General features: G+C 35.8%; 1 protein-coding gene across 3 annotated transcripts in view; it reads right to left on the bottom strand.

The window, feature by feature from the left end:
- Window positions 1-25753, bottom strand: part of nell2b (neural EGFL like 2b) — a 405950-nt gene that overhangs the window by 87916 nt on the left and 292281 nt on the right. For all 3 annotated transcript variants that reach the window (XM_039760883.1, XM_039760881.1, XM_039760882.1), the window contains 2 exons: window positions 11910-12032; window positions 11155-11250 (listed from right to left, as the gene is read on the bottom strand). In XM_039760883.1, the coding sequence (XP_039616817.1) occupies window positions 11155-11250; window positions 11910-12032 (219 nt within the window). The remainder of the gene's footprint in view (window positions 1-11154; window positions 11251-11909; window positions 12033-25753) is intronic.

The raw sequence follows: 25753 nt of genomic DNA, 5'->3' as shown, positions 1-25753 counted from the left end.
TTGTGTAATAGAAGTTACTGTTGCTTTCCTGAAATTACTGTTGTGTCTTTCATTGTGTGTTTACTCACCGCCCAATTTAAACAAAACTGTGTGCTATTTTTTGTAAATCTCAAGAGTTCCCATTCTTTTAATAAAACTAGTTGGCATAGTCCGATATTTTAACGGTGTCTAAGTTAGATTACCTGTAAGTGTGATGAGACACCTGTCACACTTATATTTCAATATATACTGTATATCCATTTATCATACTTCTATAATCTTTGTGTTTAAAAATTAATTGTATTATTCTGTTCCTTAAAATGAGTGTGCCTCAGTTGTCTTGATATAAGTGTAAAGGCCAGAGACCCCCTCCTACAACATAGACAGGTAAGGTAAAGTAGGGGGCCTTGCTGAATTATTTGAGTAATTACTGGTATTGCAGAAGGAAAAACTGATAATCAGTTAACCAACTTAAAATTCACTCAATTCCTACATTTAAATTGACTGGTCCTAGGTGGTCAAGCTAAAATTTCTTCTTCAACTCCTACAATAGTAAAGCACCTTATTTCATTACAGCCGCTGTGAACTGTCTAGGCACTCTGTTTAATCATTAGGCTCTCAAGCATGATAATTTACTTAGGACCCTTTCTTTCTGTACACGCAGGTTTATTTCAATGAGATGCCACACAGTTTGAAACGCACTTGTGATATTTTACTTTCAACAGATAGTTGTCACTGTCACACTGTGTAAAACACAAGTATTTAAAAAGCATCTTTGGACTGCTATAAACATTTTTGATACTTTTTGAATTTCTAATTCTAGGACACTGCCTAAATGCCTAATGTACTGTTGTCTTTAATGTCTGCCAGTACACATGAGTGTAGTACAAATTTTTGAAATTGTAAAAGCTCCCATTAAAAAGAATAGTCAAAGTTTGTAAACTCTGAAATCAGAAAAAAATTATGTGCAGCTTCAACTACTGATACATTTACTGCTTCACACATGTCTTAAGAGAAGTTACTTCAACTTGTATATTTAGTAAATTATCTTCTTTTACTCATTTGATGACTGCTCTTTTCAGCTGAAACAAGTCTGCAGAGCTGTGCAAACACCAGTGTGCACAAGTCAGCTGTCACATGTGCAATCCTCTGACACACAAGCTCCAGCTATTGGAAATCGTGCCAGCTCAGGTCAGGTAAGTTATCTAAATGATCATATCAGTACAACATACAAGCACTGGAAGTTGTCTAGAATTGAATGAAATAAGAAACAAGCTATGTAAGTGTGGCTCTGGAAGAACACAGTAAATATATGTGTATTCGGTATTTACATTACACTAAAACAACTTCACGACTGCATTATCTGCAGATTATCATAACTCGATATTTCTTTGTCTCTATAATTTATCAGCAAAGAACCGCAATGATATACTTCCCTTCATAGATACTCTCCCTTGGGTACTTCTTTCAAAGTTTATGTCTAAGATATATATATTATAATTAACCATAAACTATCCAGGTCCATAAACTAGCAATATTACATCAATCAACACAATATTAGCATCACTTGAGTTAAAATCTGCTATCCATGAAAGCTATTTCAATCACCAGTTTTCAGCTACATTACATAGTAAAATGCTATTAGCAAACATTCATTTTGTGCACTCCACTAATCAATGTAATTACATTTCATTCTTACTGATATTTTGAGCTCTGAAAAAATTGTTACAAATATATTGAACAAACAAAAATGTGTCTCTTAAATAAGTACATAAAATCCATCACATTTCATAACAGTTAACTAAGTTTTTGAACACACTTGAATGTCTTAATTGACCTTTCAGGCAGAACATAACTTTTAGCAACATCATGTTTTTATTGTTTTCATGTACACAGATTTAAAAGAATTCACATGTGTAGAAAAGTGTTATTGTATTATGTAAAAAAACAGTATTTCCAATGTAATTGTTAGGAAGCAAACTTTACTTAAATCTAAATGGCTTTTTTAAATGAGTTCACCAAGTCAATTTACAGCATCTTAGAATAACTTGTATTTTCCTGAAATTAGTTAGATTACTGGTACAGGTTTTACAGTAGGTTTAAATTATACCTTACAGACAGATTAACATAATGGTTTACAAATCTCTCAGTTCAAATTATGCATTTCAACTGGCTCCATTTATACAGCAACATGTTTTTGATTCCATAGGACTTTGTGTTAGTAATTTGACAGGCAGTCATAATGTGAACCATTCAATTCTTTATTTGGGCTTAACAACTCAAAATATCTATACATCAGATCTTCAAGAACAGTATGTAATATCTATAATGAATAGCTTTGTCAGATTTAAATACTGTAGAATGTCCTGGTTGGCTGGGTGGTCTTTTGCCCTTGAAAACCTTAGAGGTTACTTTTCACCTGCATCTTTGCTAAATGAAGTTTTTCTTTTCCTCTCCTCCTTCGCCATTGGACCGTAGTATAGATTTTCAGATTGGTCCCCACCTTTGTCCACTATAACTAATTCAGACTTTTTTTTTTTTTGTAATTAGTTATGATTATTTGTAAAAATGTTGAGCTTTACTTCTGTTTGAAAAAGTGTTATACAAATACATGCTGGTTTAACAAACAGGTCTTTTCTGTATAAAAGTTCTTTCGGATAGGTGGGTTTCAGGAACATGTCAATTGAGCAATTTCTTTTTCTACACTTTTATTCTTGAATAAAGGCATAATTGTTTTGTTACACCTTTTGTGAAAGTGTTTCTTGAATATTTGGGCTTCACACATCCTACACTTCACGTCAAAATTATTTTGTTATTACTAGAACATACAAAAACATTTTCTGTTTTAGCTGTCATTCTGTATTTACACCGATCATTGTAGACACTGAACACACATGAAAGGTATGTATTTGAAATCACCATATTTCATTACTCATTACTTATATAATTTCATACAAACACATTGCCAGATAAACACTTCAACACAGACTTGAACTGTGAGGATTTCAGCAGGGCAATGTCTTCATCTGACTGAATAGAGGGTTGCAGCAGACTGCGTTCTGCTAAAATATACATTTGCAAAACAAAAGTGGGCTATTAGCACAGTGATAAGGAGCTACAAGCTTCTTGGTGTATGTCAGGAAAATTTAAGGCGGTCAGGGACAACAAAAAAAATCATAAGGTTCAGGGATTGTAGTGTTAAGCAGCTTGAGCTAAACTTAGTATGCATTATTATTTTACATATGTATTACTATTTAGCATGCTCATTGGGTACTCAAATTAGCATACTCACACGATATATGCATGCACCCTGTGCAAGCGCAAACCCTGTGACATCCTCTCCAGGGTTAGTTCATGCTTTATGCCAGATGCTGCCAGGATAAGATCAGCCTTCTCACAATCCTATAACTGGATTAAGTGGATTTGAAAATGGATAAATGGATTGCTCTTATGAGCTCTGCACCTGCCTTTAGAAATGGCATGTCCATTTTATCTATGGGCATTATAAATGGAAAGAGGCACAAAAGTGAAAAAATAAAATGAATCATAATATAGTTATAAATCCATATCAGTGATAGGTGTATCAATGTCTCAATCACTCCTTCTCACAACCTGCAGTCAGTGCAGCTTGCTGCTCCCACTTGTGTTTGAACATATTGTGAGAATATACAGTATATGTAATGAGACCATGTATGACAATTGTTCCAATACAATTGGTAAGTTTGTGCTTTGCTGATTCCAATAAAGTCTGATTTGACAACACAGCCAGGGATGCAGTGGTTTATTCATGAATCAATGATGTGATTCGCCAAACTCACCCGAGGATGTGACTCACTAAATTAAGTGTGTACGTCAAACACTTATCCTACAGTCCCAGCCCACTTTCACATACAGTGATGTCTATGTTGTGCACTGACAATTTTCACCTTCACATCATTATATAACTGGTGAATAACAGACCTTTCAAAGTGCAGTCAGTTTGTCATGTTATACCTTAGTTCCAGTTTTCCAATCAGATTTTTAAATTCCCTGCTTTTGACAAAAGACATTCTTGCTTGCCTTTTGTGATTCAATTCAATCATGTGGTAATCTTTATATACAATACGCTATTGTGGCTGTTCGTTTGTCTGTCCAGGATTTTAAATCACTTGTAGCTTGCAAACCTTTTGAGCTATTGACCTGAAATTTGATATACATATACTACATGATGTCTACTATCCGCTTTCAGGGTGATGATTGACCTCCAAGATTATTCCTCTTTTTATTTTTATTTTATTGTAGAATCAACTCTTGGCAGTGGCCAGCAGGGTGGCCGTGTGATGCATGCGTATGGGCGCTGCTCTCATCCCTACCACCTTCGCCATCACTTCCCTTACCTTCATATCTTAAATCATTCTTGAGGCTTATTGAAGATTTAAGTGCCAGCTTCAGTGAAAAATGAAAGAAAACATACTAAGTAATTGCACAAACACAAACACTGACTTAATCAGTTTTAACACAAAAAGAAGAGAAGAAGTGGGCCACTAAGGTGGAGAAAAGAAGAACTGCTCAGTAAGCAGCAAGCGCATCAACCTCTGAGAAAATGAATGCTAAACATACAGAGAAAGAGGATGAAAACTATGAATGCTCAAGTCAAGTGTATTCACTGCAAATTATTGTGCAGTACGCCGTTACTGGTGTCATATAACACACAATGCAAGGCCGCAATTTGTGTCAGCAGTGGTTTGCATTACAAAATTAGATACAATGAAATTTTGTCTCATGCCTAATCATCACACTGAACCATCACAGGAAGTGGCAGTATAAATCAGTTGGCAATTACACACTGCTGCTATCCCTCGGTGGACAAAAAACCCTGTTTTTTGTTTGTTATCGTTATCTTTCAAACAAGGAGGCCCTAGCAGTAGGATTTTGTGGTCTGGATACAATCTCCTATTTCTGTATTTGACTTTTGATTTTGTCTTGCCCTTTCGGTTTCTGTTTTTTTGTTTTGTTTAGCTTACTTGTGATTCTGATCTGTGCTTGTCCTGACCCTGACTCTTTGCTGCTTTTATTATCTCCTGGTTTTATTGTACTCACAATAATTATAAGTCACCTTTTTGTGCCCACATCACTGTTGAACACTCTGATAAGGTTTTGAGGTCAGCTACAGAACAGAGATAACCCAAACAAAGCGTTTTACATGAGTGGTATAGGACCGCCTTGAGCACATTATAGTAGGTATATCATGTTGGAACACAAAACTTGGCTTTTGTGCTGTTTTCCTTCAGTTCAATCCCCTTCCAAAAAAATTTAATTATATTTGACATTTTTATTGTGACAGGTCTTAGGGTTTTCAATTAAAATAAAGTGGTCCAGCTTTTATGTATGCCTTTTCCCAAGGATGTAATTTTAATTTTAAAAGCATTCATTTTTCCTGTCTCACAAAACTACTGCCAAGCTATTTATTTTAATTTTCCTTGTATTTTTTAAGGACATACTCTATTACACCTGTCTAAATGCATGTAACGAGTGCCTCTATGACAATGAAAATGTACCGTATGTACCAAAAGAATCAAAGCAGAAGTCTCATCAAATTTTTGTTAAAACTATCAGCATTTACATTTTCAGTCTGTGGATTTTCTATAGCAGCAGGCTTGCTTATGAGAAGTACATTTTAATCCTATAGTAACCTTATTTTAATATACTGAAATATGGTACCGCAAATGTTCTCATAATTTTACAGCATTTGAAAAGAGTATAAGTCTAAATCAAATGAACCAATTTTTTAAATTTAATATGCACTCTCATACAACTGTAGAATAATACACGGTTAAACTGCAATCCTCAAAGACTAATATATAGAAGTAAAGAAGCTCCAAGTGAGAGAAAAGGCATTGTGTTTTAATTTATAATTATGCCTGAAGCTTATAATAAAAAAAAACCTTTTATAACTGCGCTATTTTGCTGATGCTCTTAAAACTGTGAATTGATAAGCTTATGAGAATGCCGGGTATCGATACCGCATGCGGTGAGTGGCTAAATACTCCTGCTCAATTTGCAGATCATACTATTCGAAGCAAGTAGGCACAAACTGTACCAATGAGTCATGTGTGGGTGCAATTCAAAAGAAAGAATGAGTGTGTCAAAAGACTTCAAATTCTTCAAACACTATCTGGTACAAGCCGCCCGACACATTACCCTTAGTAAGGAAGGGCAAATTATTTAGTGCTGCATGCAGAAACTGAATGGTAATGAAAGGGGCTGACACAGTTTCTATAAGGCAACTGATAGCTACAATTAGTTAACAAAGACGGCATAGCAGAGCACATAACCTGTCATATTCTGTCCTGGATGGGATTTGGCAGCTAATTACCTAACAAGGTTCTTTTCAATTTAGTAAAAACAAGTAATATCAGGAGCAGTGAGCTAAGGGCTACAGATGATAGTGATTACAAAATTATCATCTGGTCTGTTAAATCCCATTTCTTGTTGTTTCATGCTGATGGAGGGATCAGGATATGACAGAAACCCCCCAAGACCACAAATCCAACCTTCCAGATACAAGTCCAGATACAGTATCTGGTGGCAGCAGCTGTGGATACGGATTGTTATCTTTTGGTAGACATTTGGTCATTTGATATAAGTTGAGCAACATTTCATGCCACAAAATATCTGAGCATGGTTGCTAGTAAGGTGCAACCCTTTATTACAGCAGTTTACCCATCTAAGAAAGGCCATCTGTTTGTCAGTAGAATACCATGCCACATCACATGAAGCTACATCACATCACAGTAAATTAAGCTTTATTGCAATGACCTCACCATCTATCAGATATCAACATAAATAGAATTTATTGAATGTCAAGACAGAGTAACTTGCAATGTGGTACCACCAGTGTACCTGATTAAGGAACCATTCAATGCATGCTCCGATTCTTTATAATTCATTTATTTAATAACTAATTCACAAACTGTTTTGGATACTGTTTTATTCTCCTTTCTTCATAACACAATATTCTGAAACTGGCTTAACCTAATTAATGGCTGAGGGCACCTTTTGGAACAAGGCAGGACACAACCCTGAAAGGGTGTACCAGTCTGCCACAGGGCCCACTTACACACAAACACACACTCATTCTCAAGTTGAGCCAGTTCAGTATTGGCAATTCATCTAACATGCACGTTGTTGGCACAGTAAGTGAGAGAAAAACTGAAGTATCCTGAGAAAAATTCACAGAATGTGCTAACTGTTGTCACATGTGTGCGCATTGAGGGCTCAGATAATGGTAATTTCCCATTGATTAACACCTTTTTTTTTCTTCCCTTAGTAGATTGGAAAATTTAACACAGTTCTGGTGTCTGCCTGCCTGTACCCTCTTCTTCCTGCAGAAAGTCCTTATCAATGGGAGTTCCTCCATTTTGAGCAGTCTGTTTTGGAGACTCATGTCTGCAACCATGTTTTTCTTTTCTTTCAACATATCTAAAACTTCTTTGAATTATACATGGTTTCACAATTGTTTGCATCCTTTCTTACACTGTACACTGAGCAACCAAGTGCAAGAGTTGAACCTAGCATGGTAGATTCATAGGGCAGCATTTCTAACTACTTAAGGCAGAGACAGTCGATCCATTAGGCGACATAGGCAGCCACCTAGGGTGCTGTCATCTGAGGGGTGTCATTTATGAATGTTAAGGAGCACACATTCCAGATACCGTGGGGACAACACCCAATTGTCAAACTCTGATGATACTGAGTGGGCCCTGTTACCTGCTGGGTGCTGTTTTAGAAAATAAAAGTGCACACATTTTATACACCAAGGAACTCACACTGCTTAATGTTTACAGTATATACACACCAGAGGCACCATGCTACTGAAGGGGCATGCACACCAGACACCAAGGGGGGACATCCCCAGTGCAGGTTATTGAAGGCTAATAATACCAACTACCCGCTATGGACAACAAGTGGTGACGTCCATCAACCCCAACTACGGCTTGAAAAAGGGCTTTGTCTGGCACTGTTTTAAGGTCATTTGAAGGCTAACTGCAATGGCAAAATGTGAGAACAGCTCTGCTTACCCTCTACACTACAAAGAATGTTTGTGAAAGTGAGCGGTTTATTAATTACAGAAATTTAGTATCAAAGGCAAATAAAATATTTACATGTATAAGAATACATAGTATTACTTTGTGTGATTAAACTGTTATTACCATTCCATCCTTTATATTGAACAAGGATGGTTTTTATGTAGTGTCTTGGCACTGTCCTGTATCACAGATGGATTTTTTGACGTTGTAGACACTTAAAAAAAATCAAAACATTTTCTTTTAATTGGCTTAGAATTATTGTGCAGTGTATTTCCTGAAAATGAGCACATAACCTTGTACACAGCGTTTGGTGGCTTACACGTATTTGATAATACAAACCATTGTGCAGTAAGTACAGCTTCAGTATTATTTCATTATACAGAAATTAAGGGGATTCAATACATAACCTGTACATACCATTATTCAGAATCTGTATTAGGCTAAAGCCAGAGTAATAAAAGTGCTTTATTTTAATAATATCTACATGAAACTTAAACTGAGCATATAAAATAAAGACAGAGCCCATTCCTAAGACTAAAAACTCATTTTTGCTCTCTATTATAACAAAAAGGGGAACTAGGATCGCTGTTTACTGACCCTGAACAGACAACTCTTTTCAAGACAGGAGTGGTCCTTAACCATGGTCTGACATAATCTTGGTCAGTTAATCACATTGGAGGTTTTTCTAAATATGCTGAACTTGCAGAAGGCTCAAGTGTGCTCACGCTCTGCTGATTAGCACAGTTCTTAAAGGGGCTGGCAGTTTTTCCTACCCTTTGATTTCTCAACTGATGCAGCACTTGGAAATATCAATTATTAATTATTGAACGTCAGCAAATTGCTATACAACGATCTTTCAGAAATGCTTCCAGGGTCCATTTATAATGTTCAAAACATTTGAAATTCAAATGATGCAATTTAACATCCTGGCTAATGAATTCTAATTAAGGAGTCAGTCTACAATAAGGTTAGATTTATTATTCATTTGCAAGCAAGCTTGGAGTGGCTCACATTACATTGTAGTATTTACATGGGATGAACAGGTACATTACAGGAAAATATCACACAGAGATTCTTACCATGTAAAAGGCCAAGGCTATATGAACAAATGTATTTTTTTTAAGGTATAGATAGATAGATAGATAAATAGATAGAAAGATAGATAGATAGATAGATAGATAGATAGATAGATATAGTATATAAAAACAGATAAGATTAGAATGATATTACTTATAGAATACACCTAACTCCTGTACATTTTTTATTGTGTTTTACAATTTTACCAGAAACTGAATTGTGTCTGAAATGTGAAATACATGTTAGTCTAACATAGTGCATTACTTATCAGGAGAACACGAATCATATCCTCAAGAAGCCTATAACGTACTGTAATTTATTTTATTTTTTTTCTTCTGAAATTTTTATATCAAGTAGGTGTAGCTCCAGGGTCGCATACGTTTATGCTTATTTTTCATGATATAGTGCTGCATGTTTTAGACTAGCGTTACATTAATGCCAGTCGCTAAGTATTTTGTTTATTCCCCACACTCTGTGCTGTCTTGATAGTTATGTAATATGCAGGAATCTGCCTGTTGATTTATTTGAAAACTGATTTTATTATTGAATGTTGCTTAAGGATCCTGAGAAAGTTTTATTTATTTATTATTTTTTTAATGAGAGGAGGTCATCTGGTCTTGATAAGTATTTAATGAGGCTGCTAGCCATGCTAAGGTATAGATTTCCATGAGAAGCTAAATTATCATTTAGAGAACTATATTACTGATATAAAAATATCTTGACATATTTAAAGATATTTCTTAAATATATCAAGATTTTCTGTAATCATTTCCAGAAATCTATAAATAATTTTAGATCTTCTTAAATTATTACAATATCTTAGTAAGTGTACTGGATTTCATATATATATATATATATATATATATATATATATATATATATATATATATATATATATATATATATATAAAATAAGAAGGTCTGGTGCTGAATCTGTTTCCTCTACAAATATACTAATTTTCACAAAGAGGTAACCATTTCAGTGGAAAATGCTACTAGTTTACTAGGTTGGGGTGATAGCCTAATAGTTAATGGTGGTGCATTTGGGATTTCCTCCCACACCCCACAGATGTGTAGGTTATATTATTTGCACACTTAAAATTCCCCTGTGTGAGTGTGTTGAGTAATTGTAATGAAAATCCAGTTTTGGGTGCAACTAGTGCTGCTGGGATTGACCATTGTCCTCATAATGCTATAGCTAAGCCACTACAATTAGAAGGCTGACAAAAATAAAGACAGGCCAGGAAAATTAAAGAAAGTTATAAATCTAAAAAGAGAACATGACCAAAAAGGCAAAAATGAAAATGAGATCAAAACTACCACAACCAAAACGTTCACCAGAAATTGTTATTGGAAAAACTGGCAAAAACCCTAACTCTGTAAAGTATTTTAAAGATAACTACGTGTACAGAAAAGTTTTGTTGTGAAATGCAGAAGCTTGGAAACTGAGAGGTGCATTCCAACATCTAATAGATAGATAGATATATAAGTGAAAACACGAGACCCTTAACAACATAGTCTTGCCAATGCAAAAGTAACTAGGTAAATAGTATAAAACAAAATGGCACTGTGAAAAACTTCACAAAATAATGCTAAAATAGATAGATAGATAGATAGATGGATAGATGGATAGATGGATATTAATGTATTGAAAAATTATTTACAAAATATCCACAGAATCTCAATCAAGAAGGTCAAAAACTAAGATTTTCAACAATAAAAATTTGGATGAGAAAACAGATGAGAAACAAAATATCTTACTCATGCTTACATACAAACTAATAAGAGTTTATGTGTTTAAAACACATCTGCGTACCGTAAAAATACGCAGTCTGAGTGGGCCTGCATACTATGTGTTTGTCTCAGAAGAAGCGAACCCCCATAAGCAGGTTGCCACAAATTTTGATCATTTTGTAAATAGAATGATGTACAAAAGGGTAATTAAACATAAATTAATGAACTAAGTTATTATACCACCTGTGAGTACTATTTTTGCTTAAAAAGTGACTTGAATGCTGTTAACTCCTACCTCTTTCACAAATGGATCCTGTAAAACCCGGAGGACACATGCAGGTGTTTGGAGCAATACAGGTACCCCCATTTTGACATCCATATTCACAAAAAGCTGAAATTTGAAAATAAAAGGCATTTTAGATTTTTTCAAAATGTAAGGTTTAAGCAATGAAAAAACTGGGCTGAAAATACCAAATAATAAAAAAAAAAATCAAAAATGAAAAGCTACCAAAGCCTAATTTTAAGTGATTTCTACATGCATTTACAATGTTAAAAAATGTTTTAGGGAAAATCAAAGCAAGTAATTAATATTTGCTTCTTTTTCCGGATGTAAATTTCCCGTTCCATAATTTGTTTATTGTAATTACTATTCTTTTTAAAGCTATTTTGTAATTATCTAGAATATTGAAATCCAGCATTGCTTTAATATGCAATTATCAACTCTCCAATCAGAACGTTTGTTGACACAATTGTGAAATGCGTCATTGTAAATTAATTTGGTGCACTTTTCAAATAATTAAATGTTCATTACACTCTGAACCCGTTAACTGCAGACAATCAGTGGCACTGCTTTACAACATGCAGATAAGAGATGTTTATCTTCACTTCACACAAAAAAAAAATATGATTTGCCTTGGTTGAAAGGTTTATTGATTATCAGTATAGAATGAGCTGTTAGTCTTGATATCTACCCATTTGCAAACTTCTCTCTCCAGACGTATACAGACGCACATTATTCTGTAAAAAATATACAATTTCAAAAAATCCTACCTTTACAAAATGTACCGTTGCCAGTATAGCCAGGCTTACACACACAGCTATGGCCTCCTACTGTGTTAAAACACAGAGCGTTTTCATCACAGCTGTGCTGTCCTGTCATGCATTCATCATGCTCTGCAAAAAAAAACAACAAAGAGATGGAAATAAGTAGAGCTCCATGAATCATCAGAGTCATCTTCTTCAGTATAGATAGAACAAACACCCATACACTTCTGATTTTTTTTCTTTTCCTTTGTTATAATTTTGCTTTTTAAAAAAATAACTATGATGCTCAATTTAACAAGGGTGCCTAACTTTATCTAGGTGACTTAATAAAGCATTGCTTAATGCATCAACACAACATTCACACAAACAGTTAGTCAACTTTATTAAATGTATCATCTGCTAAATACTTCCTAATTCCTGGTAAGATCTGCCTCATTTTTAAAAAGTTTACTTTTCTTCATACATTTCCCTCATTTCATTTAAAAAGACACAAGGTAAAAAACCTTAAACACTCCACAAGTTTGTAACTGGTGCTAGATATAAGAAGCTCAGATGCTGGACTGTAAAGCGCACATCTCTGGCCCAGCAGAGCCTGCTCTAAATCACCAAGAAGTCATGTAAGGAGCTGAATTTTCAATTTATTAAATTGTATCTTTGCCATTTAACTACTAAATAAATAACAGTAATGTTATATTTAGCCAAGTAGCCTTGGTGAAGGGTTAGATATACAGGAGTTGAATTCGTAGTATATTCTTCACGTGTAAGACTGAAATGTCAGATTGCTATTGCAGACTATAAATTAAATCAATAACTCCCTATATCAAACAAAATCTTAATAGCTGCATCTAAATGATTTCCTGTGAAGTAAATCTGAGTTAATGTAATGGAAAGCAAACATTACTAAGATGATGGTCCCTTAGTGTTTACTATAAGCTGATTTAATAAAACTCTTTATTACTATCATGTCATGTCATTTTCTAACCTGTTTAATCCATACCAGAGTCACAGGGGTGCTAGAGCCTATCCCAGCTAGAATAGGGCACAAGGCAGGAACAAACCCTGGACAGGGTGGCAGTCCCCTACATAGAAAACAAACATACACACACACACACACACACACACACCATGGACAATTTAGCATTGCCAGTTCATCTAACCTGCAGGTTTTTGGACAGTGGAAGGAAACCCATGCAGACATCGGGTGAACATGTATACTCCTCACAGGGAAGATCAGGGATGTGAACCCTGGTCTGCTTACTGTGAGACAGCAGCTCTAACAGTGCACCTCTCGCTCTTATTCAGTATAATATAAAAATTATATCTGTACACTACTGAATACAATTTTTGAAATTTTAAAATAATTACACAGAACAAACTCATGCACCATATATTAGAAAATGTTTCAGGTTACACTTGACCCCATTAAGCACAAATTTTGTCAAAGACTGGCAGGCACAACTGAAGCTCTTAATGAAGGTGAAGGGTAAAAAATATCTGTGTTTTTAGTAAAATGTGCAAATCTTTATTAAAAATCTTTCAGATTTATGGCAATAATATTCCACATAAGATATGTGTATTTCTGAAGGTCTGATAAATCAGTTTTAATATTGTTAAGAACCACTCAAGGTACACACAATTTATAGAAAGACACCTGCCTACACCGCAGTCAGATACAGAGGGTCACATAGCAAATGGGGAATGTCATCTGAACCATTAGCATTAAAGATTCAGGCCCATCTCATCAGTGAATAAAACACGTTGAATGAATTAAAATAATTTAGTATCTTTAGGAAACTCTGTATTCCCTTATGTTACTGTGGGTGTAGTTAGATGGCCCTTATGCTATTTCTGTTTGAGGTAGGCGTCTGTTCATTCAAAGACCACGTTATTTGACAATTTAATGCTAATTCACAGTCAAAAGAATTTCTTGTGAATTGTGGACACATACAGTATAAGAACAATTGTGAAGCAGTCCACACCACTGTAATTCATGTAGCTGTAAAAATAACAGCAAAATGAGTATCAGGTTAAACTTTCAGTAAAAAGCCATTTGTGGATATTAGTGTACAATTTGTATTGATATACTTGGTTTGCTTAAGAAATATGTGTCACAATCAACTGACTTGTTAGTTAGTTGCAAGATCTACAGTATGTAGCAGGAAGCCTAAAAAGCTAGGATGTTGTTTTATTATTTTATATATTTCCCTGAAGGCATATCATGCATTCATTGCTGCTTTTGATTTCTGTAGGTACATACACTGCAAATACAGTCCAGCTTCCTCATTCATTTTTATACGCTTAATAAAGTATGAATGTAATAAACAGTGAAATAATATTTAAATAATTCCTTACAACTTCTTTTATGAGTAGTGTGAAATTATAATTACTATATTTAAGACAGCACCTAAAGGAAAACAATGTTTCAAACATTCTTTAGCATATTGACATAAAAATCAAAAAGAAAAAATTCTAAATGTGCTATACAGATGCAGTTACTTAAGTTCTGTAATCCATCAATTGATTTACTAAACTCATTTCATTCACATTAATATAAAGCATCTAAGGTTTAACATTTCGTTAAACATTTCCAAAAACATTTTTAATTTTTCAAGTAAAACTCAATTCATTTTCTGATCCAACTCATTCCAAAGCATTTTCAAGTCTCATGATAAGGCACAAGGAAGAAACCAGTCCTGGATTTTAACTTTAAAGTTCAACTGTCAGCACAGGGTCACAAGATTGAAGTTGGCCTTGGCAGTAGTTGGCAAAAGACATGAAACAGTGCCATTACAGCAGTGCTTCTCAATTATTTTCTGTCATGCCCCCCCTAGGAAGAAGAAAACATCTTGCGCCCCCCGCGCGACTATAAATAGTATTTGTCTATAAAATTGTTATAAGTACACCTCTGCATAACACTGTATCCTTATTAATGTATAAGAGAATAAAAAAAGAAAGAAATATGGACCAATTTACAACAAAGAATAGCTTTATTAAATGTAACAGAAAAGATTTAAAGTGCATTCTAAATTCAAAAAAAATTTAAAAGAAAAATAAAAAAGCATGTTCCCCGAGGTCAAACGCGCCCCAGGCGTGCCCCACTATTTGAGAAACACTGCATTACAGGTTGCACTCTGGCAACACATTCACTCTCATACTACAGATTTAACAGAACGTCATCTAAGCTACAAGTCTTTAACATGTGTATGGCAGCTAAAGTATCTCGAGTTAACTCACGTGGACATGGAAAGTACATTCTAATATCACAAAGGCAGTGTCTGAGGCGGAACTGAAATAAGAACTATGAAACTGAGAGGTAACACTACTAACTACTGCCCTTCACTTCTGCCTTCAGCCAAAAAGACCGGAATCAACCAAAAGACACCTGATATCCATCCATGCTCTACCTCCAAACAAATCTTTTCCCATCCACCTGTCTTTTAAATGAACCATACTATATTAAAGCTATTGATGCAATTTGACTAGCACAGAAGTCAGATATTGTAATGTGACCAGCCTGCTCTACTTTTTGCCTGCAATAACATTGCAACATTAAACGGGTCATTGTGGCAGTCCAATCTTTGCAATGTTTCTTTGTTCATCAGACATAACACAATAGAATAATCTCATGCCTGGGTTTTTAACACTTGTCTTGTAGGGTTCAAGTGGCTGCAGATTTTCTTCATGAGATTGTAGGATTTCATCATGCGGCTGAAAGTTATAGCCCAATCCTACGGTGAACTGAGTTCTACGTTGTTACTTGGCAAGATCTTGCTTTGATGTTGTTGTATCAGACACGTCCAATCCATGTTGTGAAGAATGCATAATGTTATATAAATTGACAAGCTTTAGTATGCCCCTTGTTTGAATTCCTTTTTTTTTTTTTTAATTTTCTAAATATTTGATACCTGGAATTGGTCTTGTCCGTTACGGGAGATGGACGTCTGAAGCAGAGCTCCATTAGCAGTGACTTTTTTTTTTCACTTATTTCTTATTGTTTTAAATTATCCTGCATTTACCCGACCCGAGGAGTTTCCACTACAATATACAGTATAAACATGAGTAACAAGAAAGGGGGTCCGAAAGAACTGGAAAGGAAACTTAAAGCTACATCCAAGACTAGACAGACATCAAGCCCAAGCCCAAGCGCGAGGTACGGCCTTTCAGAGACGGACCTGGAGCAGGCAGACGAATGCACAGACTTCCCAGGACCCCACTCCAATGCAAATTCTCCAGTCAAGAGTGAAAATGGGAGTGAAGGTGCAAGTGATGCAGGTCACAAGAGCGCGCCGATTCCAGTAAATCACTTGAAGGCAGAAATGGCCTTGCCATCCATGCTTTTATTCATTCCTCTCGAGCCTGAAACATCAGCTGTAACCGGGGTTGCCACTCTACCTGCGGAGCACGAAAGCCAAAACGATTTCTCCGAACTGAAGGAAATGACCACAACATCGGTCACGGCCTCGGCAATAAGTGAGCTTAAGAAAGACATTCAGAAAAATATCAAGAAAGATATTAAAGAACTGGAAATGCATCTATACAATCGTTCTGACATGACCTTTAAAGGTATGCTGGGGAAAATTGAGGATCACATTCAAGAAAATACGTCTAAACTGAAGAAACTTGCTGTTTAGTTGGATGACGTTAAGCAGACATTCACACCCGAATTGAAACAGCGGAACAACTGGCATCTAACGCCGATGGAAAAGCTACAGCTGCAAATTCTGAATGCAAGAAATTCTGAGACAGACTTGCTGCTCTGGAATATGGATGCAGAAGGAATAATATTAGAATCGAAGGTCTACATGAGAATCGTGAAAGTCCAAAGCCAGTGAAATTCACAGATGAACTTTTCTCTAAAATAACTGGAAAAGAATTTAAATCAGATACCGAGATAGCAGCAGCTTAACGCATACGCGGATCAAATACCTTTAGACCTAGGTCTTTTATTGTCCACTTCGAGAGATTATTATTTAAGATAGATGTGATGGCACATCTCAGACACAAGCAAGAGATTATATTTGAAAATAACCACATTCATATTTTCCCAGATTTCTCTCCTGCAACAGCTGCTAAACGTGCAGCCTTCTACACCATTAAACAGCGGTTATGGCAAGCTGATATCAAATACAGCCTTTCGTATCCTGCCAAACTGAAAGTGGAATTGCAAGGTCAATTCTATGTCTTCGCCAGTAAGGAAGAAGCAGAAAAGGAATTAAGGAAGCTGATCCCAACAATTTTTTGAAACACAATAGTGAGTTACATCCTGTCATGGCATCGCAAGTACTGTAGATATCACCTGCTGTCTGATCCACTTGTGATGATACGGGTATTATAATTATACATTATTTTCATTACTCGGACGCTTTCTGTTTGTTTTACTTACAGTTATAGATGTGTGTGTGGAAGAAATTAATAATTTTTTTTCTTTTTTTACTGCCCTAAAGGAGACTGTTTAACATCATACCCTTGGTTTATTGTTACTGTTATTATTGCATTTGGATTTGCTATGCTTATCCTGGACAACTTAAAAATTTAAGATTGCTGACGTTTATATTTTATGCTTATAGTTTGTTAATGATTATATTTAGGCATATAGTATTTAGACTTTATTGGCAATAGATATCTCTACTTTTAACCCTCAAACGCCGCGGCAGGGGGATTGTTTTGTTTTGGATGTGCTCTGTCTCTATGTATGTCAGAGGACTGGGACTCTGTGAAGTGGGGTCCAGCCTTACGTGAGGAGGCAAAATGGGGGGGGTGGGGGGATAAGGGAGGGAGAGAAAGAGAGCAGGCTATATCTAATCTATCCTTTTAACCCATATAATTACAAATATCAATGTAACAATAGGCTGCATGACAATAGCTCGTGGGGAAATTGGAAATTAAGGTTAAAGCCATCTCACTTCCAGTTAAGACTATAAAATGACATCAAAAATTCACAATCAATGTCTCCATGATGGAACAGTTAACTTTGTGAGCTGGAATGTTAAAGGCCTGAATCACGAATTAAAGAGAAAGAAAGTATTCTCTCACCTAACAGGTTTAAAAGCTAAAATAATATTTTTACACGAGACCCACTTACTAAGCAAGGATCAGTTCCAGCTGCAAAAAGATGGAATGGCCAAATGTTCCATTCTAGCTGTACAAAGAAAACTAGAGGAGTGGAAATTTTCATACATAGAACAGTCTCATTTGTAGCATCAGATGCAGTATCTGATCCTGAAGGGAGATATGTGATTGTCATGGGCAACTTATTTAATTGTAAAGTGATTTTGATAAATGTTTATGCACCTAATGTCGATGATAAGGAATTCATGCAAAATTTATCTGCATCCATTCCCAATGTGAACACTCATAAAATTATAATGGCTGGGAATTTTAACTGTGTTTTAAACCCACTCTTAGTTAGGACACAGTTTGTAACTGACCACAACTTCTCAGACCCCTGGAGGTTTCTAAACCCGAACTCAAGAACATATTCGTTCTACTCACCAGTACATCATTGCTACTCAAGAATTGATTATTTCTTCATATATAATAATTTCTTGACTACGATTAAATCTTGCAAGTACGACACTATTGTTATCTCCGACCATGCACCTCTGATCTTAGAGCTAAAGTCATTATGCCCAGCACTCTCACCTCGCAGATGGTGTCTTAACCCGCTTCTATTAGCAGACGAGAACTGTACAGAATTCATATCCAAACAAATCAGCTTCTTCCTAGAGACAAATAGATCCTCAGAGGTGTCTGCAGGAATACTCTGGGAAACTCTCAAGGCCTTCTTAAGAGGACAGATTATTTCATATATTTCCCACAGGAATAAATTAGAAACCAAGAAAGTATCAGAGCTAAGAAGCGAAATTACAGATGAAGAACATGCCAGGCTTCCAAGCGAGGCTCTACATAGGAAAAGGCAGGCTCTGCATTCAGAATTCAACCTACTGACAACTAAAGAAACTGAACAACTAATTTATAAATCAAGACATCACTACTATGAACACGGAGAGAAAGCTAATAAGCTTTTATCTCAACAAATCCATAGGCAAGAAGTTTGCAATGCAATCCCAGTAATTACCAACACGAATGGAGTTGAAATCATTGACCATAAAAACATAATGTACACATTTAGAGAGTACTATAAATCCTTATATTCTACTGAGTTTAAAGAAGACAACACACAATCTAATGCATTTCTGGATACATTACAGATACCACAAATATACACTTTTAGTGCGGAGGAACTTGATAAACCTTTGGTGCTATCAGAAATACTAGATGCTATAAAGTCACTTCAAGGCGGGAAAGCAGCAGGCCAGCTCAGCTAGCTCCCCTTTTATTAGTAACATTTACAGAAGCTAGAGACAATCAAATTTTACCTCAAAATTTTCGCCAAGCATTAATCACCGTCTTTCCTAAACAAAATAAGGACTTATTACAATGTGCATCATACAGACCAATTTCACTTTTGAATAATGATGTCAAAATACTCTCAAAAATCATAGCTAGAAGGATGGAGAAAGTGCTGCCTTTGATAATATCACAAGATCAAACTGGATTTATCAAGGGTCGACACTTATCTTCCAATCTTCGATGCCTGTTTAATGTAATATACTCACCAGTAAAGTCAAACACCCCAGAAATATTATTATCATTGGATGCGGAAAAAGCATTTGACATGATTGAATGGAAATACCTTTTCATTACATTAGAAAAATTTGGGTTTGGCCCGAACATTTGTGCATAGATCAAACTACTGTATACCAATCCAGAAGCTTCAGTCTGTATTAAGAACATTTACTCAGACTACTTTAAACTAGAACGTGGTACCAGACAAGGATGCCCCTTGTCACCACTGCTATTTGCAATTGCCACTGAACCACTGGCGGTTCACTGTCAAAATGCTTATCAGATAAAGGGGATTATCACAGAGGGACTGGAACAGAAAATTCCTCTATATGCAGATGACATGGTACTGTATACAGTAATCCCTCGCTATATCGCGCTTTGACTTTCGCGGTTTCACTCTATCGCGGATTTTAAATGTAAGCACATCTAAACATATATCACAGATTTTTCACTGGTTCGCCGCTTTCTGCGGACAATGGGTCTTTTAATTTAGGTTACATGCTTCCTCAGTTTGATTGCCCAGTTGATTTCATACAAGGGACGCTATTGGCGGATGGCTTAGAAGCTACCCAATCAGAGCATGTATTACATATTAACTAAAACTCCTCAATGCTATAAGATATGCTTCCCGCGCTGTGCTTGTTTGCTTCTCTCTATCTTTCTCGCTCTCTCTGCCTGACGGAGGGGGTGTGAGCAGAGGGGCTGTTTGCACAGAGGACACTGACGCTCTTCTACAAAATGCCGCTTTATCACGGTGCTTCTGTATACTTAAAAGCATGTATTGATTTTTTGATTGTTTGCTTTTCTTTGCGAGCGCTCTCTCTGACATTCTCTGCTCCTGACGCGCTCCTTTATGACGGCGCTCCTTTGAAGATAAGATATGTTTGCTTTCTTTTAATTGTGAGAAAGAACTGTCATCTCTGTCTTGTCATGGAGCACAGTTTAAACGTTTGACTAAAGGGTGTTATTTCATGTCTAGAGGGCTCTAATAATGTTAACAGGGTGGGAGAGTTTATAAGGGCTTAAAATATCTAAAAATAACCACACAAACATATGGTTTCTACTTCGCGGATTTTCACCTATCGCGGGGGGGTCTGGAACGCAACCCCCGCGATCGAGGAGGGATTACTGTATATCAGACCCACAAAATTCTGTGCCTGCAGTCTTAACAGCACTCACATAATTTCAAAAGAAGTCTGGTCTCAGAATTAATTTGAAAAAAAGTGTACTCTTTCCACTGAAATCTCAAGCATATAATATTAGATTAGACACCCTACCTTTTATCATTGCAGATCATTTTAAATACCTAGGGGTTAACATCACAAGTAATCTCAAAGCTCTTAATCAACAAAATGTTGCCATCTGTATGGAAAAAATTAAGCAAGACTTGCATAGATGGTCAAACCTTCATCTCACTCTAGCTGGAAGAATTAACATTGTTAAGATGAGTATTCTTCCTAAGCTTCTTTTTTATTTCAAAACATTCCAGTATACATCAATAAATATTTTTTTAAGCAATTAGATTCAACAATAACCTCATTTATTTGAAACTCAAAACATCCACATATCCAAAGAGTGACCCTATAAAGACCTAAGGCAGAAGGTGGCACGGCTCTACCTAACTTTCAGTTTTATTACTTGGCAGCAAACATACAAGCTATAAAAACCTGGACACAAATAGATGAACATACACAGGCTTGGTCTGCAATAGAAGTAAAATCCTGCAGTACTTCTTTATATTCCCTGCTCTTTGTCCCAACAAATGTAAGTTATCGCCATTTTACTAATAATCCATTAGTGCTTCACTCAGAATATGGAACCAATGTAGAAAGCATTTTAGGATAGAGAATCTTTTATCTGTGGTACCTCTGCAAGAGAACCACTTCTTACAACCCTCGCAAACATATACAGTTTTTAATATCTGGAAAAAAATTGGGATTAGATTTCTTAGAGATCTTTATATAGACAACATCTTTGCATCCTATGAACAATTACAATCCAAATTTAACTTTCCAGCTACACATTTCTTTCACTATCTTCAAATTAGGAACTTTGTTAAACAGAACCTGCCTGATTTTCCTCATCTTGCACCCTCTTCCAGGCTGGAAGAAATATTGCTTAATTTAGAAGACCTAGACACCATCTCTGAAATATATAAAATTTTTTACAGTCCCTCCCTTTCAAAGATCCAAGAGGACAATGGGAAAAAGATCTCTTAATCAATATATGAAAAAGGAGTGGAAGGTAGCAATGCAGAGAATTCACTCGAGCTCTATATGCGCAAAGCATACAATTATTCAACTCAAAATTATATATCGAGCAAATCTGTCTTGCTTAAAACTGTCCAAAATGTTCCCAGGTCAAGATCCAACCTGCAAACGTTCCAATAAGTCCCAGCTTCACTGGGTCACATGTTTTTGTTGCTGCAGCAAATTAACATCATTTTGGACCAAAATGTTTAAGTGCCTTTCAGACAGCCTTGGTATCAAAATCCCTCCTAACCTATTAACAGCTGTGTTTGGTGTTCTTTCAGATGGATTTAAAGTGGAGAAGGACAAACAAACTGTGATTGCATTCACTACACTATAGGCACGCAGACTTATCTTGCTAAACTGGAAGAATCCTAACTCTCCTCTTTTAAGTCAGTGGGAAACCGATGTTTTATACTATTTGAAATTGGAAAAAATTTAATTCTCAGTTAGAGGATTGGTGCAGAAGTTTTTCAAAACCTGGCAGGATCTAATCAATAATATTTTAGAATAAGCTCTTAAAGCACCGAGGAAGCAACTCTTTCCGCATTTCTTTTTCTTCTCCATTCATCTCTATTGCCCTTTTAAACTAATCAATTTAGGTTTGTTTACAAGCTTTAAGTTCTACTCTGCTGGCCATGCTCTCTTTCTTAGGGGTGGGGATTAAGTTGTTTTCATCCTATTTGTTTTTTTTTTTGTAAAAATTTATTTATTTGTATGAATGATTAAAATAAAATTAATAAAACTAAAATAAATAAATAAATAAATACATATTTGATACCTGTTGATACTTTAAAACATGTGTACACAGATGCAAATAGTAAAAATTTTACTCCAGTATTGACCAGTTTGCTATTTCAATGGTAATCATTAGCTGTTTAATGAAAAAAGAAATTAAAAACTCACAATTTTATTAAGTGAAGTAAAACAATGCAAGAAAAAAAAGAGAATTTGTTGAATATTCTACTTTCTTATATAAAAACACAGAAGCTTCAAAACATGGGGCTGGAACAAGAGATTAGCTTATAATTACAAATGGCAGGGGCAAAAACTAACAGCCGCAAAGCTTCCCTGGGACTCAGGTTTAGAACCACTAATTTACTGAATAAGTTATCAGCATATTAGTCCTTACTACATGATTTCACTCGTTATAATTATAAATGTTTTTAAAAAGAAGTTATGGCATAGCTACATTATAAACGTAAATTTGCCTCTTGTGAAATAGTATTTTACAATTGCACTTTATCCATTATTGAACAGAATTATTCATCTGGGACCAATTGTCCATTTTACATATGAGGACACATTTGGCTAAGTCTCACATCATTTTGCATAATTCAACAGAACATCTGGATAGCACGCTCATCATAGAAGTCAATAAGGAACACTTTAATGATTATTAGTACATAAATTTTTCATTTCTCTGCTCTTGACAAGTGGGGAAAGCTAGCAATAGACACTTCTTTTATTTTGTCTATAAATGATCCCATATAATATACTGCCAGAAACCTATAAAGATCCCCTTTATATTTATATGGAGTAAATAATGACAGTTACTGAAGCAGGCTGCATGTGCTTCATGCAAAGCTGGAATAATTCTCCATGTTTACATCAGAGTACATTTATAGTTAACATTGCTAAATGCCAATTAGTCACCTATAAAATATCCTACCTTCAGGAAGAGAGTTCATTTTCTTCATATAATGCAATCTTAGACTGATGGTGACTCCATTAACCTCAAAGACTCTAACTGACTAAGCCATAAATAACCTGTACCCAAACACCTCACCTATTTACACATTAAACAGAGCTCTAGCAACAAGTCAACAAACAGGAGCTGAACCATTTTATTGATAATATTATTTCAGAATGATGGTACATTTTTGACACATTGACATTTTCACAGATGTAATTAAGAAGCATCTGTTAAAAGAAAAATGTTTAAGGATGCACTAAAAAATAAGGTCACCTAAATATGCTTATAAGAACTCAGACAAAAATATGAAGGTCACAGCAAATTATCTGACAAAACAACAGGCTTGTTCATGGTTCAGAACTACATTAGATGCTGGCTGCAGCTTAATAGATAATGTAAACAGATACTTGCTTCTGTTGCCTTCATTCTTCATAATAATGTATTGCTTAAGGGCCATTTGTCTGGAGATATGTGCTCCTGATAGTCACCCATGATAAATTGGTCTAAGGGGAAGGGCCAGACAAAGAATAATCAAGAAAAAATTACTTTCATGATGGTTTGACACAAAACTAAATTAACCTTACTCGCATCAGGGATGCTACAGTAGGATCCTCTCCTGTTGCTGGCCTTTGGTGTGGGGTAACAGGGGAGCCAGCAAAATGAAGGCTGACAGATACAGAGAGAAAGCCTGCCACTGTTTAACATGATACCTTTCAAGCTGCGGTACAATTCAGAGGGCCAGCTTGCTTGGCTGAAGGAAAGAGACATTTTATTATGACTAATTTTGAATGGGAGCATCATTCTGTATGACTACTTGCTAATGACAGGTAGTGTTTGCTGGTGCATCCTACATTTGGGGCAGGTTGAATAAGCCATTTGCAGCTGCTATGATGACTTAATCACATATGAGTCAAATGCTCATGAGTCTGGTGCACTGCTGGTCAAGCGACAGACAAGTCTAGGGCAGTTTTCAGCATTACATGCCTTGACAATGTACATGAAACATAATTTCTTTGGAAGGGATGAAAACTGAACCTCATGTAGGAACTTAGTAATGACTGATTAGAAATTGTTGAAATCATTCCTAAACACAGCATTTTTTTTTTTCTGTAACCAGACTTCTCAATCAAGGTTGGTCTCTCTCCACTAATATGAATTTACCCTATGGATGAAGCCAAATGTGGGTTTAGGGTACTCACAAGATCCCATCTGGGTGCGGTGTAGCTTGTCCTAGTGCATGAGAAGTTTCCATCTCATCCCAGAATATCAATAATCAAATTTGTAGCCAAGTTATCTGCATTGACAGTCATATGCTCTGGACATTTAATTGGCAAATGATTACCACTCTGCAGTCAGCTTGTTCAGACAGACAGACAGATAGATAGATCGTACTGGAAATTACTAATGGACACCACTGTTCTGGAGAAGTACAAGTCTCAGTTCATTAAGAGCTTCTGCTGCATCTCAGAAGAAATGAGTGACATGGACTCTGAATTACCCTGTTCAAGACCACCAAAGTAGATACAGCTGCAAGTCTGTGAACTAAAGTCAACTAAGAAACCAATAGATAAGGAAAGTTGTCAAGTTAGCTAGGAAACCAACTGGTAAGGAAAGCTGTCAAGTTACTGAAACGGGTGTTCTTGGCAATTTTAGCAGTTGAGCTTCCAAATTTGCCTGAGAAGTACTGGCAGAGCAGAAAGTGGCAACAGCCCAAGTGTCCAATGTGAATGTCTTTAAGGTCGAACATTTGATGAGTCAGGAAATGTAGACAGCATGTTGCCAAGTTGTTAACAAAAAGCATCTTCAGTGTTGCATGAAAGACAGAACAAGTGCCTTGAATTTTAAAAGAATGGAGAGAATGGACAGTGTGTGTTTCAGTTACTAAAAGATCACATTGTTTAGTCTCCTTGAAAAGCCTATATCATAACTGAACCTCAAATTTAGGAGAAGCAACAAAGATTCAGTCTTGGCTGAGCAACAATGGTCCAACTAGTTGTCGTTGCAGAGAAATTTGAAGGGGTCGTGGGATTTGTGATTTCACAGGTCCTTGCCATTCAGACTCTGTGTTTGTAGAACAAAAGTTTTGTTAGTGTGACTAAACATGTGGACACAATATCAAGGTACTACCAACACTTGTATTCATTTGGGAAAGTCAAGGTTTCCTCTCTGCTATGACCACTGTTGCACTCCTCATTAGACTATGATGTCCAACATGTACTAGAATGTTTTATAGTTAAGTTTGGTTAGGATGAAAATTTGCCATCATATCTAAAGGT

The sequence above is a fragment of the Polypterus senegalus genome, chromosome 8 (assembly GCF_016835505.1).
Source record: "Polypterus senegalus isolate Bchr_013 chromosome 8, ASM1683550v1, whole genome shotgun sequence".
NCBI classification, from domain to species: domain Eukaryota; kingdom Metazoa; phylum Chordata; class Cladistia; order Polypteriformes; family Polypteridae; genus Polypterus; species Polypterus senegalus.
This window is presented reverse-complemented; position numbering and strand designations above follow the sequence as displayed.